We start from the raw sequence: 13,327 nt of genomic DNA on the forward strand, positions 1-13,327 counted from the left end.
CGACAATACACGGTGATACTCAAAATTCTGCTTTGGTCACTCGTTTGAGCTAGCAGTCATCGTCAAGGCAAACCATGTCAATTGTCAGTAGCATTTTTGTCAGTGACGAACATGTGTTGATTTGTTTATTAGCTAAATTTGAAATGAAATTAAATGGCTTGAGCAAAACAATTACATGGATCCATTAAAGTGAATAAGCATCTACGTCCTGAACCGCTTGGATAACAATAATGTGTCTCAGAATGCAAGAAATTACACTTTCTGTTACCAGGTGAATCTTTGTCATTGACGAAAAAATGAATGAGATTTTGACAAAGATTTTTTTGAGGATCAAGTCTATCATTGACTATGTGAAAAACAATTTTGTCAATATCGCGCAAAAGTCTGTCGATGACAATGACAAATCTCAGCACTGACACCAAGTCTTTCAAATCGTTCAAGCAAAATCTCATGATCAACTCGGTCAAAAGCAGATTTTAGGTCGGTTGATCCGAGTTGATCTAAAGAAATATAATTCCTGCAGGAGGTGAACAGCAGCATGTCGTTGATTATGATCTCAAATATTCTCGAGCAGGCGCACAGTGAAGTTATTCCACAATAGTTCTCAATGTTACGCTTATCGCCCTTTTTGTGAACTGGAAACATAATGGAAGTTTTCCAGTTGGAGGGAAATTTACGCTCTCGCAAGGAAATGTTGAACAGTTGAGTCAGAGGGTTAATCATAGCATCACAACATCTCTTCAAGATACATGACGGAATACCATCATGGCTAGGTGATGTGGAGTATTTCAATTTATCGATGGCAGATTTAAGCTGTTGGAGAAAAATCTGAAAATTTCCCAATGAACAGACGTTGCGTGGCGTGTCTCTGCAAGCATTTTCGACTTGAGCTGGAGATGACGTAGAACCATTGAAGGCACTCTTGAAGTGATTAGCGAATTGCTCGCATTTATCAGATAAGGTACTGGTGAAATGATTGCCCAAAACATTTCAACAGGTAATCCTTCCGCTTGGAGTTGACGAATTTCCAAAAATTCCTTGTGTTTCTCTTAAGATTGTCTTGCATACGTAGAGTGTAGCGTTTGTACAAGAAGCAATTGTATGTCCGATATCTGCTACTAGTTCGATTGAATACCTGCTTAGCGAGTGGACAACGAGATCTGCAGTATTTCCGAAGTGCTTCAAATGTCGCAGATGTGCATTTCCCCAAGCTGACTTCGGGCTAGGCCTACGCAAACGAACATGATCAGCAATGATGTTATGCATAATCTGAGTGAAGCGATCAACAGCATCGTCCACATCTCCGGAAGTGTCCAAATGTGCCTGGTGTGCCTGGTGTCCAAATCATAACCTGGATCTTCGGGAAAGTCCTCGAAATCGAAACCTCTAGAAACGTTGACTTCGACTGTTAACGCAGGGTCGTCACGGCAGGTGTCATCTTTGGACGGATATGAAGGTAGGTCAGACGTTGCGGCATCCGTTCGATGTGCTTCTAGCTCCTTAGCTGACGTCGTGAAAAACAGTTTTCATCTTCGGTGGACTCGATGGCAAGTTGAGATAATGGTGATGGACCATGCTGAAAGTTTGATGCACTATTCGAAAGTGTAGGATCCAATCCCACTTCGGCAGGACATATACTTGAAATAGATTTACCTGGACAATCTGATTCCGTTCTGCTGGTCACATCAACATATCCCTCTGGTTGCTAGCTGGTGTAGTCTATACGATGCTTAGCCTTTTCCAAACGTTTCTTGTGTAGCAGAAAGGTGCTGCTCCACGCAGAGTGTGCGTCGTCGAGTAGATCTTCATTTGGCTTACGATGTAGATTTTTCTAATTGCAGTTGACACAGAGTTCGGTTTGTGCTTTCCGGTGCAGTTAGGACAGCATAATTCATTACGGCAAGTAGATGATTTGTGGCCGAATGGCGAACATTTGTAGCAACGCATAGCATCAACGACTTCAAAAAACTTGCAGCGTTCCCAATCAACATTTTAGTATCGCGATTTCATCAGCAATTCAAAAGCTACAGCATTGGTTTCCTAAACAGCCACATACGAAGCAGCAGACGTGTTTTCGATCTTCTGTGGTCGAATAACATTCAATTCAGCCAGATCAGGTAGGCGGTTTTGTTATTTTAGCAGATCAACTAAATGGCTGCTGTCAGTATCGTCCGAAATGCCAACAATTTTTACTCTTGGTCTCAGTGGTTTCAGAGTGTTAACCTCGTACTTGATCGGGAACGTTTCACTAGCCACACGCACCATTTCGGTAGCAAGTGCATCAGATCCACATCTGATGACCACCTCACCGTTATCTCGACAGTGAATATCCCGAATAGCACAGGAAACAGGATTAAATTTATTGTGAACGTCTAGTTTGATGACGTCAGCTGACTGTTTTTGTTTGGGCCTAAAGACAACAGTTTGCTCAAATTTGGTTTTGACTGACCCTGCTCTGGGGTGACAGCTTTGTTTTCATCTTTCTTGGATGTGGGGTCTCCACCGCTCTTGAATGAATCATTCTCATTACGAATCTTTCCCGAACGCAATGATCCTGCTTTAGGTGCCATTGCACCAGGATCAGTACCCTTAGTGGCAGCCGAATCTGACTTGTTCTCTGTTGAATCCAGTGAAGTTGAGTCACCATCACCGTCCGTCGAATCAGAGGTACTGCAAGTGTTCTGTACAAATGTTCTTCGAATGATGTAAGCTGTTCTTTAAAGGACGCCATCAATTTTGATTCGACATCTCTGACGGTTGCATTAAAGCCGTCAACTTTCTCGAACATCTCGGAGCACTTTTTCGAGATGTCGTTCAGACCAATCTGTGTCTTCCTACACTCGAAGCAGAAGGATTTCAACGCTACGTTAGATTTCATTGCGCCAACAGCAGCAGTAGTCATATCACAACATTTCGAATGGTAAATTTGTTCGCAGCCACCAAAACAGTAGATGCGATCGCCTTCCGATGTGATACGATGTGTGCAGACATTGTACAGTACAGCAGTCATTGTGAACCAAAGCTGGCAGCTGCGATTATCTACCAGAAGCAATAATTAGTCCATGGTAAAAATAATTTGAAATTTAAATTTGTGTCGACTGGGACGTCACACACTACAATTTGTTAAATGTGTGTTTTGCTTTATTTCTATCTTTATTATTTATTTGCCTTTCTCAGCTTATTATTAATGTTTTGTGTAGAAGTTAATGGTGGGCACGCAATCTATTTTTTTTTTAAATCAGACTATGTCGTTGTTTTGGCGTTTGTGAACTCCCTGACATGGATAGTGAAAAGGAAAAACAATAACACTGTTACAAAAATTGTGGTCTAAAACTATCAGCAGTGAAAGCAAATTCAGTAAAAATCATTCACATTTGACTAAAAACCCTAATATTTAAACATCAGAATGTAAATATACGTGATTAATCGCTTATGGACCCTACAATTGAATTATGTCCTTTTGAAACAATAATGTTTCATGTTTTTCTCATCAAGGGTACAAAGATTCCTTAGGTTTTGCAGACTGAATCATGTACTTTCAGAGCTTGAGCTTGAGCTTGAGCTTGATTGACCGCCCACGGTTGCTACTCTGTTACTGCCAGATCAGCTGTAATTACACAGAGAACCAATAGACGATGCTTGGGACTAGCAATCATCCTCAATGTGTAAAAACTGGTGATCTTAAATTAGGCAATACCAGCGCCGGCCGCGCCCGAACACAGGTCAAGAAAGGAATGGGAAGGATTGTGTTGACATGACACTTGCTTTGATGGAAGCCGAGAACACCTCTGCACTTCCACGAGGAATCACTGCGATGTTGGATAAGAGATTGGGTTTGCAGCAGGGTTCGTTTTGGTAAACGATAAACTGAATTGATGTCCTAACGATCATATAACGCGAAGGAGCTTGGGACTAAACCCACGGTCTTCTGCTCAATAAGCAAAAACGTTTGCCACTAGGCAGACGAGCACCTTTTTAATCACCGAGTTGCTGTTATTACCATGTAGTCATATTAACAAATAAAACGATTGACGAATCTTGAATGTGGATGGGCCTGAGATTAGATTCATGATGTTCTGCTCAGTAAGCAAAAACGGTTGCTCTAAGGCCTCTAACTACGAAAAAGTACTTAGGCCTTCATTAAGTTCCACTTTCACGCGACGTTCAATGACAGGGTCCTATCCAGGATTACATCTGAAAAATCCAAATCTGGCCAACGCCCACCCTAAACCTAAACCTGTTCTAATTCACCTGAAATGACTAACGAATGGAAGACTTTGACTACCCATCCATGCAATAGTCTTATTCCGTGCCTTATGGCAACTTGATGATTCTATTGCGCTCATTTTTTGGCACCACCCAGGGGAGACTTGGTCCTGTACCCAATGCTTAACTTATCTCCATTCCACTCAGCTACTCGCAATTTCTTGTGATATAGTGGGCGGAATATTATTATATGAGACAATTCAATGCAGACGTCTTTCCAAATTTGGCAGATCGACAGGTAATCGGTGAGTTACCACGATAGTTGCTATTCAACAACTCAACAGCGTCCCATCGTCAACGCCTGCTATGAGAATTTCCCATTGCAGACGCCAACGAAATGATGTCATCGAGCTATCGATCAACTACCCTGGTTATCGCCTGGTACCTTATAGCACGATGCTAGGAGGCGAACCGGAAGAATCGATGAGCTACCTCTCCCCCCTGAATCATGAACTTTCAGAATATGCGTCAAACTTCTGCTCATGTTTACTCCTTTTGGAGAAAAGTGTTTTAACAAAATGGATTATCATAGCTTTCGTAAAACAGCATATCGCAATTTTCAACAAGCTTCAACATACGTGTCCTCTCATGCTCTTGAAGTCCTTCGAAGGCGGTTTTCAGAATAAAATCGAAATAAAAAAGTTAGAGCAGAAAACTGATTTTTTCAGAACCACCCTAATTTAATTTCGAAAAAAATAATGCCCAACCAATTGGTACTCGATTATGACGTCTGGGTTAGAGAAAACGTTTATTTCATGAACGCAAGTGACAAAATTATCACTTTATATGTGTATATTTACCAAAAGTTTTTTTTATGGAAAATTTGCAGAAGAATTTACTTCAGCAAATTTGTAGAGTTATTTCCTATTGATTGGTGTATTTGGATTTTAATTTCATATATAAATGACAAAATTATAAGCATTCAAAACCTAACACCTTTTCGTGTCGGTCGCAATTTTAGATTTTTAATTTACCCCTTGTATTTTCCCGTACGACGTAGTCTACGTCAAAAAAAAATCCCCATACGCATTGCATTTGCCAACCGGTTTGACCTATTAAATTAAAAAGCATTTTTCTTATCGATTACCATTTGCTAGGTGAAAAGTTAACATTATTCAGCTATCGAACGATGATTTAAATTCATTACTCTCTTGGCAACCCTTCCAGGGAGATCCCTACGACGATCGATCACGATCGGTACCGTTGTAAGGTACTCACTCTCCGTCTCCGTCTCTCTCTTCCACGTCTCAAACGCCAATTTTTTTTTATTTCTTCCACCATTCTCCTTGATGCAGTCAGTGGATGGTAGGCGGTTGACTAACTGACTTTTTTTCAGACACCCCAAGCCGACGGACTATCGACTAAACAAACTCATAAAATCACCCAGCGACTCTCAGCGACGAGGTGACTGACTATACCCCCCTTCAATCCAATTCAACCTGCTGCGTGGGGTGCACTCACTCTCTCACTCTCCCGCTCCGTTGTTTTGGGGTGGTTTTGTTTTCGGTGAGAGGCTCCCGCTCTTCGTCATCGCCCTGGTCCGGGAGGTGACTCACCGACAGACGGTCGTTGGTTGCCAGTTGAGCAATACGCGTGTGTCGAGAGTCCGTGAGTCCGTGTGCGCTGCTTCGTGTCCCCCTCATCATACATTATTGTGACGTCCGCCGACGTCGTCTCGATTCGCTGGACGGTTGGTGATCACCGATCGCCGTGCCTTATCACATCCCATTGCTTGACAATAGCTCGGCGGGAATCGTCCAGAAGCAGACGACGAAGAAGAAGTTTCCATCCCGAATTGTTGAGGCTGGTGTCTCTTCTATTGTGTGTGGATCGTCGTTTTTTTTTTTTTTAATGGGACGATCGTGTTTGTGTCGTTTGTTCGCGTTCGTTGGGGTTCCGTTCCGTTCCGGCTGGATCGGTTTTCATTCAAGCGCTTGTATGTAACGAACTTTGTGTTGTACATACCGAGGAGGAGGAGGAGGAGGAGTGCGCGTTCGTTTCGTAACGTTACGCTACGGTGATCACGAGCTGCTGCTGCAAAGTTTTCGGGTGTGCGTTACCTGATTGGATGTGTTCTGGTGTTGTTGCCGAGTGTGGGTTGTCCATCCAGGAACCGAAACGGACAGGTTGCAGTGATCAATCGGATAATTTCGGGACTCGACTGGCTGAAGCATTGCGGAGCCACGTTAATTGTAGCTGTAGTTTACGAGTTGAGTGCGCCGGGCTGCTGTGAAACAATTGCTTTCCGAATCGTAAATTGTTTTCCCCAAACAGCTGTGTGCATTGTTAAGTCGTGTGTAGCTACATGGTGAGAAAAAAATAAATAAACCGCAAGGTTATGGGCCCCTTTTCTCTGTTGGTTGTTAATGCCCCTTGGCTTGCACGGTGCTGTTTCGTTAGGCTGTTATTGATGTATTGTTATCGTTAATAGATAAAGGAGGAAAGATGAAGCAGACTTAACGCTACGGAAAGCAGTTAGGGAGATAACGCAAAATTCACTCCGTCTCCGGAGCCGTGAGCTTCTTCTGAGAGTGAGATGAGAAAATTAGATGATTGCCATTAATTAAATTAGTGATTGTGTGAAAATCGGGCCGCTCGTCCAATTTGAATTGTTCGTGAAGAGAGCAGCAGTGTGAGCAGGCAAAAAGTGCATTGGGAGGGAAGCAACTCGTAAAACCGTAAACGATCCGTCGGTGTTCGGAACGGGTAGGGTAGTGACGACGGTGAGGAGTTTCGCCGCCGTCGATGCATGGAGGAGCATCGTCGAGATCAATGGCCTGTATCGAAATCATCCTAGTCAAAGAAGATGCAATCTTCTGGTGGTGCTGAACTTCGACATGGACGACGGGGCAAAGTGATGACGATAATGAGCTGCTCATGAAGCGGAGGTTTACACACTAAATACATACTCTGGCGCACACACGCACGCTAATTGGGATGTTTTATTTTTGGTGAAGATTTCCGTTACGAGCTGAAAGCAAAAGCAGAAGAAAGTTGGCAAATTTTTTGTGCTGGTAATTGGTGTCGTGTACCTAGGGGCTAGTGTGTGTCGGAAGATCTGTGTGGAAGAGTTTCCGGGTGCGGCGAGCTAAGTGATTGTGATTTTTCTCGAAATAGAGTGCAGTGTTTGGGAAGCGATTTTTGGATAATTCACCGCAGCGGAAAAGATTTCATCGTTGGAGTTATCGAGACACGCCGAGGGGTCGGCAACTGCACGTGGATGTGATTTCTGAATGGTAAGCAAGCGAGTGGAGTGCATTTCACCTCTTTCCGGGCGGAGATAAGGGGCGGTTCGAGCGAGCCTCTGCCGAGCAAATGTTTGGATATCGTGCTTTTTTTTCCATTTACTTGTCATTGAAACGTTTCCTGTTTGACTGGATGGACTTGGGCGGGACTCTTCTCGCCGTCGGGCTTATCTCAGGGGAGATCACAGTCGTCTTCCTGTTCGATGGAGGAATTGATGTTTTGTTTTTTGCTATTATGCCTGACTGATGGAAGTGAGCTGATAATTGCTCTGGCTTGGATTGGAGGTGCATTCAATTCATAAAAAAATGTCATGACATTTTCTGTCCTAAAAACGTTCATTTTTTGGTGGTTCAGTTGGTGTTAATTTTCGGAAAATTCTTCAAAAGGAACCTGGTATTTGCTTCTTGCGTATAGTGACATCACCCAGAGCTGATAGTGGATCACTTTTTTAGTGACTTTGTCACCTTAAAGGTCACCAAAATGTCACTACCCGAGAGAATGAAAACAAAATAAGAACAAAATTTGATATTTTGATGTAAGCGTTCTTGATAACATGTTTTGACAACCGTGTGGTCACAGTTATCATAACAAAAATGAGATCTAAATGGTATATGAAGGATATTAAAAAGAAAACAAACCTAGCTTTCTTGATAACATATCGTATGTGATTTTTTTTAATCCATGCTTATTTGAAAGTTTAGAAAATTAAGCTTAAGAATTTGTCATGATTTCTGAGCAATGCAGATTTCAACTTTAGCAACTTAAGCGTTACTTTTCCAATTAGTTTATTATTAAATGAACCAATTTTAAATCAAAAATTATAATTGTTTAAGATTAATTAGATTGATTTTCGGTAATGTCATGTTCAAACTAGTAGTTGTAACGTGTTATGTTATATACATTGAGGTAACTAAGGAAAATCCTAGGGCGGAGCTAAACTTATTCGAATTTCTCAATTAGATAATTTGCGAACAATTTTGATCTGTAAGGACAATAGTAACAATTCTAGAGTAGGCTACATTAACCCTAGGGGTGCTGTAGCCCCCAATAGCCCCCTCCAATGTAGTTAGGTTATAAGCTATAAGTTGTTTATAAGATACCAGAACAATTGTGATACATTTTTAAGATTATTAGTGTTCTGTTCTTCAACATTGTGAAGAGAAACTGCTCTTTTGACTTGTTTAAAAAATATCAATATTTCATATTCAGAATTATCATGAAATACTCCTTAAACTTATCATTTTGAATTCCGTAGAAATTTTCCCAAGTATTAGTCTGGAATCCTACTTAAAATTTCTTTGCAACTACATATTTCAACAATTAAAGTCCCCTAAAATTCTTCTAATTTTTTTAACTCAATACTTAAGAGAGTCTTTTTAGAAATCCCATGGAATTTCCTTCTGAATTTTCTCAAAACTTTCCTGTGAGTTTCATTTAAATTGTGCTCCATTTTTTGGAACTGTCCTCAGCATATGATTCATATACATATGATATGATCCTTCTGATTTTTTCGGAATTCCTTTTAGTTCCTTTTACTTTGAACATCGCTTTTGAAAAAGGCGTATTTTTACTGAAAAGTGTTCATACATTGCCAACCACAAGAGATAGTGCTTAGAACGTACTGATTATGAGCAATCAATGTATGAAATTTTCAGGAGTCACTCTACATTATATATTAAAAACATACACATCTTGAACCATTAGAGGTATAAAATTGCTTCCTCCAGCAAAGTTGATTTAAATTAGTTGTTCTACAGCTTTGTCAAACATTGTGGTACTCTATCTCGAAGTGTAAAAGCTTAGAAGAAGAAGATGAAGAATCGATGATAACGAATCTCTTCGCACCATTACAAAGCATTACTGAAGTAACAATTTAGGTTTTATGAGGGTTCTGTAGACCATGATTTAGACTTGTAGAGTGCTTTAAAACCTCAATAAAACTTGTAATACTACTTGGGTAGGCAGTAGAAAGCCAGAATATGAATCTCCAACAGATAGCAGTAGTCAGGGTAATTTCCTGAGTTTTTTTTTTTGTTTAAAGAGAGTTCCATGATTTAGACCTGTAGAATGCATTAAAACCTCGATAAAACTTGCAATGTTACTTGTGCATTTCGCGCCAATTGATTTCAATGAAATTTTCTGGATGTGTAGATTTTGACTAAATAAACACTTTTGCATACTCACTTTTGAGCTTCACTGGTTTAGTTTTGTGTGAAAATGGGAAATTAAAATAAAAATCAGTTCAGACATGAAAAAGATTTTGTTAGAAAATTGTTGTTTCCTTAAAAGTGCCCATCTCGCGATGTATGGACGGTTTGTAGTATTAACATAATTACCTATCTTGAGACAGAGTTTAATTCAAATCAAATATGGCCTTTTTTTAAATCGACTTCAAATTTAAAAAAATCGATTTTTTTAATGTTCAATTTTTCAGTATTTTTTTTTTGGAAAACTTGGACGATTTCCTAAAAGTCATCCATACAACACATTTTTGTAGGAGTTGTCATTTTTCCATTATATTTTTTTTTGAAAAAAAAAATCGGCTTAAAAAGTATGGCCCTTCTCAAAGGTTAGCCTAGATAAATTTTGGAAAAAACTAAGTATATGCAAAGTGGCTTATTTAGTCAAGGTCCACACATCCAGAAAGTTTCATTGAAATCTGAGAGGGTGCTGCCAGCTCCGAATACGATTTGGCGCGAAACGCGTCATTTGCTACAGCCAGATTTTAAAAGAAAGGCAAAGACGCCATAGAGTTTCAGAAATTTCCCACCTGTTCATAGAACAGTCCTGAAGCTCCCGGAATTTTTCTTAAGTTCTCGGAACTACTCTGAAGTTCCCGTAATTTCCTCTTGACTTTCCTGAAATTCTCTTCTCAAAGTTTCCACAATTTCCCTGGTGAACAACATCCTTGAACTTCTATGGACTTCCCTAAAGATGCCTCAATTATCCTAATGGTAATGGGTCGTCTCTAAAGGACCAGAAATGATTCTGCAACTCTAGGATACTATCCCAAGTAACATGGCATGCTTTGTAGAGGTTTATAGCATTCTACAAGCCTAATTCATGGTCTACAGAACCATCATAAAACCTAAATTGTTACTTGGGATTTGAAGCTATAACAATTTCCCAGAAGTACCTGAAACTTTTTCATTAATATTATTATTTTCCTGAAGTTATAAGAACTACCCTAAGAATCTCTTAACTTTCTAGAAAAAACCTTGAACTTCTCTGAGATTCTCAAGACATTTCTGAACATTTCTTAACATCTCTGAAGATCTCTAGATTTCTGGAAAATTTGGGCACCTCTCATACATTTTCCGCAATTTTCCTCAATCACAGGTTCCTCCAAATCTCTTCTCAAAGTTTCCACAATTTTCCTGGAGAACTACATCCCTGAACATCTATGGACTTCCCTAAAGTTCCCTCAATTATCCTAATGGTCATGGATCTGAAGGACCCGAAATTATTCTGCAACTCTAGGATACTATTTGAAGCTTTAATAATTTCCCCGAAGTTCCTGAAACTTCTTCAAAAATGTTATTATTACCCTGAAGTTAATAGCTGTTGATCTTTCCCGGAGTAAATTCTTTCAATTTTACTATAGCTCTTAGTACTGGTACTGAACTTAATAGAACTATCCTAAGAATCCTTTAACTTCTTAGAAAATCGCTGAACTTTTCTGAAATTCTCAAGACATTCCTGAACATTTGTAAACATCTCTGAAGATCTCTAGAATTCTTGAACATTTGGGAATCTCTCATACATTTTCCGCAATTTTCCTCGAACAGAGGTTCTTCCCATTCTTGGAACAGCTCTGAAGCATATGGTACTTCATTTAATTTTTTTTCCTAATATTCTTGAAACTTTCCTGATGTTCTCTCCATAACGTTTTCTAAACTTCTTAATTCTTCTGAACATTCCTGAAACTTCTTAATGTCCCTGGAGTAATTTGGACTTTCCTGAAATTTCTGGAATTTTCTGAAAGTTCCCACCCTGTATGAAAAAATCATGTAAATTTCTGCGATACATAGCGCACACTGAACGCTAGATTTGGCGTAATTGTACGCGATATTTCGTGTTCATTTAGGCGCATAAATCTACAATCGTGTATACAAGCTTGTAAGAAATTTTGATGTTTATGCCAAATTTAGTTATAGCAAATTTTCTACCTTTGTTCGACTCTTATTCCTCTTCGATCCTTGTTTGGATCCTAGCCGAAGTAATCCTGCTTGGACATTGTCTTGGAAAATTCCTCTTCGATCTTTCGGATTCTTCTAGTAAGTCGATTTGGAGGAACGTTTTACTGCCGCCATAGCGCCTAAGCGCAAAAGAAAAGGGCAATCTCCTGATCCCCCTTCTGATGAAATTCAATTAAGCAATCAAAATGATCCATCATCCAGGCAAAATTCCAGTAAACTGTCCCGGCTTAACGCCAAGAAGGAAAAGGTCCCCCCGTATTGCGGTAACCATTTCCGATTAGCGATTTCGTTAAATTCAAGTTTTCACTAAAAAAAATGGCAGTCGGGGTGAATACCGTGTATTGAGAGATCACCTTAAATTCTCTAATATTCTTCGAAGTTCTTAGTAACATCTTAAACGTTCTCGCATTTTTTTTATTTATTGGAAGTCAATAGAACTGCCTTGTGATAGTAGATGATGATGATGATGATGATAGACTACCACCAATTGTAGCAAGGCGCCTGCACATAGCAGTGAACTGTTCCTACTGCATGACTTGATCGAGATTTTATTTCGTATCATACTCACCATACTCCTGTATGAAGAGCCAAAAACGGTGGGACGAACCCGTAAGCAGAGACACTTACGCGAAACCCGCGGGAGTGATAGAGAATCTCCTTCCAGAAGTAAGTTCATGTAACCAGAAACCAATTCAAGCGAGCGTGTGCAAGATCATCTCAATAGATGGGGAGAAGAGCCCGCCCTCTATCCACGAAAATTTATCAACAGGGAGTTGGCAATCCCACTCTCTCCATCCAAATCACTTCAATCGCGTTTTCACCTGGCACATATGCCCCATGGAAATGAAAGTGATAGGAGAACCCGAATCGTCCGAGGGAGTTTTGGGATGAACTCTGAGAGTTTTCAATAGAACTCCAAGTCAATTGTGTGCTTAACCCTTATGTGATCGACAGGGTACACGGGTACCTTTTCAGATTTCAAGTTAATAAATTATAAAGTTATTTTCACGACAGGAAACCAGAATTCAGTGACATCTTCGAACTCATGGAGTGACAACTTTTCGTGAAGAAATGTAAATGTATCAGAATTTCCTTCAAAAACAATTTCGACTTACTTGAGGACCAGTAGTCCCGTAGGGCCTCTAGTGGCCATAGAAGTGTTTTTGAAGAAACCCCTGCAATATGGGTTTCCAAATTCAAGAATTTACAGCAGGAGACTGTTTATCATAATTTTGTGGTCATCCGAAGAATTCTCCCCGGGACGGCCATTCCGGCGTAGGTTCCTGTAGGGCCTCTAGTGACCATAGAAGTGTTTAGGAAGAAACCCCTGCAATATGGGTATCAAAATTCATGAATTTACAGCAGGAGACTGTTTATCATAATTTTGTGGTTACCGATGGATTGCCCCCGAAACGGCCATTCCGGCGCAGGTTCCCGTAGGGCCTCTAGTGGCCATAGAAAAACCCCTGCAATATGGGTATCAAAATTCATGAATTTACAGCAGGAGACTGTTTATCATAATTTTGTGGTCATCCGATGGATTGTCCCCGGGACGGTTATTCTGGAGTAGGTTCCCGTAGGGCCTCTAGTGGCCATAGAAGTGTTTGGGAAGAAAC

The 13,327-nt window shown here is 40.3% G+C and overlaps 1 protein-coding gene across 3 annotated transcripts in view; it reads left to right on the forward strand.

Annotated features, from left to right (window-relative positions):
* Positions 1–13,327, forward strand: part of LOC135700024 (serine-rich adhesin for platelets-like) — a 456,905-nt gene that overhangs the window by 76,514 nt on the left and 367,064 nt on the right. The window contains exons 1-2 of one of the 3 annotated variants that reach the window (XM_065220402.1): positions 5,397–6,574; positions 6,698–7,502. The exons of 1 other annotated variant lie outside the window; for it this stretch is intronic. In XM_065220402.1, the coding sequence (XP_065076474.1) occupies positions 7,500–7,502 (3 nt within the window). In that variant the 5' untranslated portion in view covers positions 5,397–6,574; positions 6,698–7,499. Of the gene's footprint in view, positions 1–5,396; positions 7,503–13,327 lie in introns of those variants that run through there. One more of the 3 variants, XM_065220401.1, reaches the window with a different exon arrangement.

The sequence above is a fragment of the Ochlerotatus camptorhynchus genome, unplaced genomic scaffold, assembly GCF_037179485.1.
Source record: "Ochlerotatus camptorhynchus isolate MF236.1 unplaced genomic scaffold, CSIRO-AGI_Acam_v1.1 ptg000125l, whole genome shotgun sequence".
Classification (NCBI taxonomy): Eukaryota; Metazoa; Arthropoda; class Insecta; order Diptera; family Culicidae; genus Ochlerotatus; species Ochlerotatus camptorhynchus.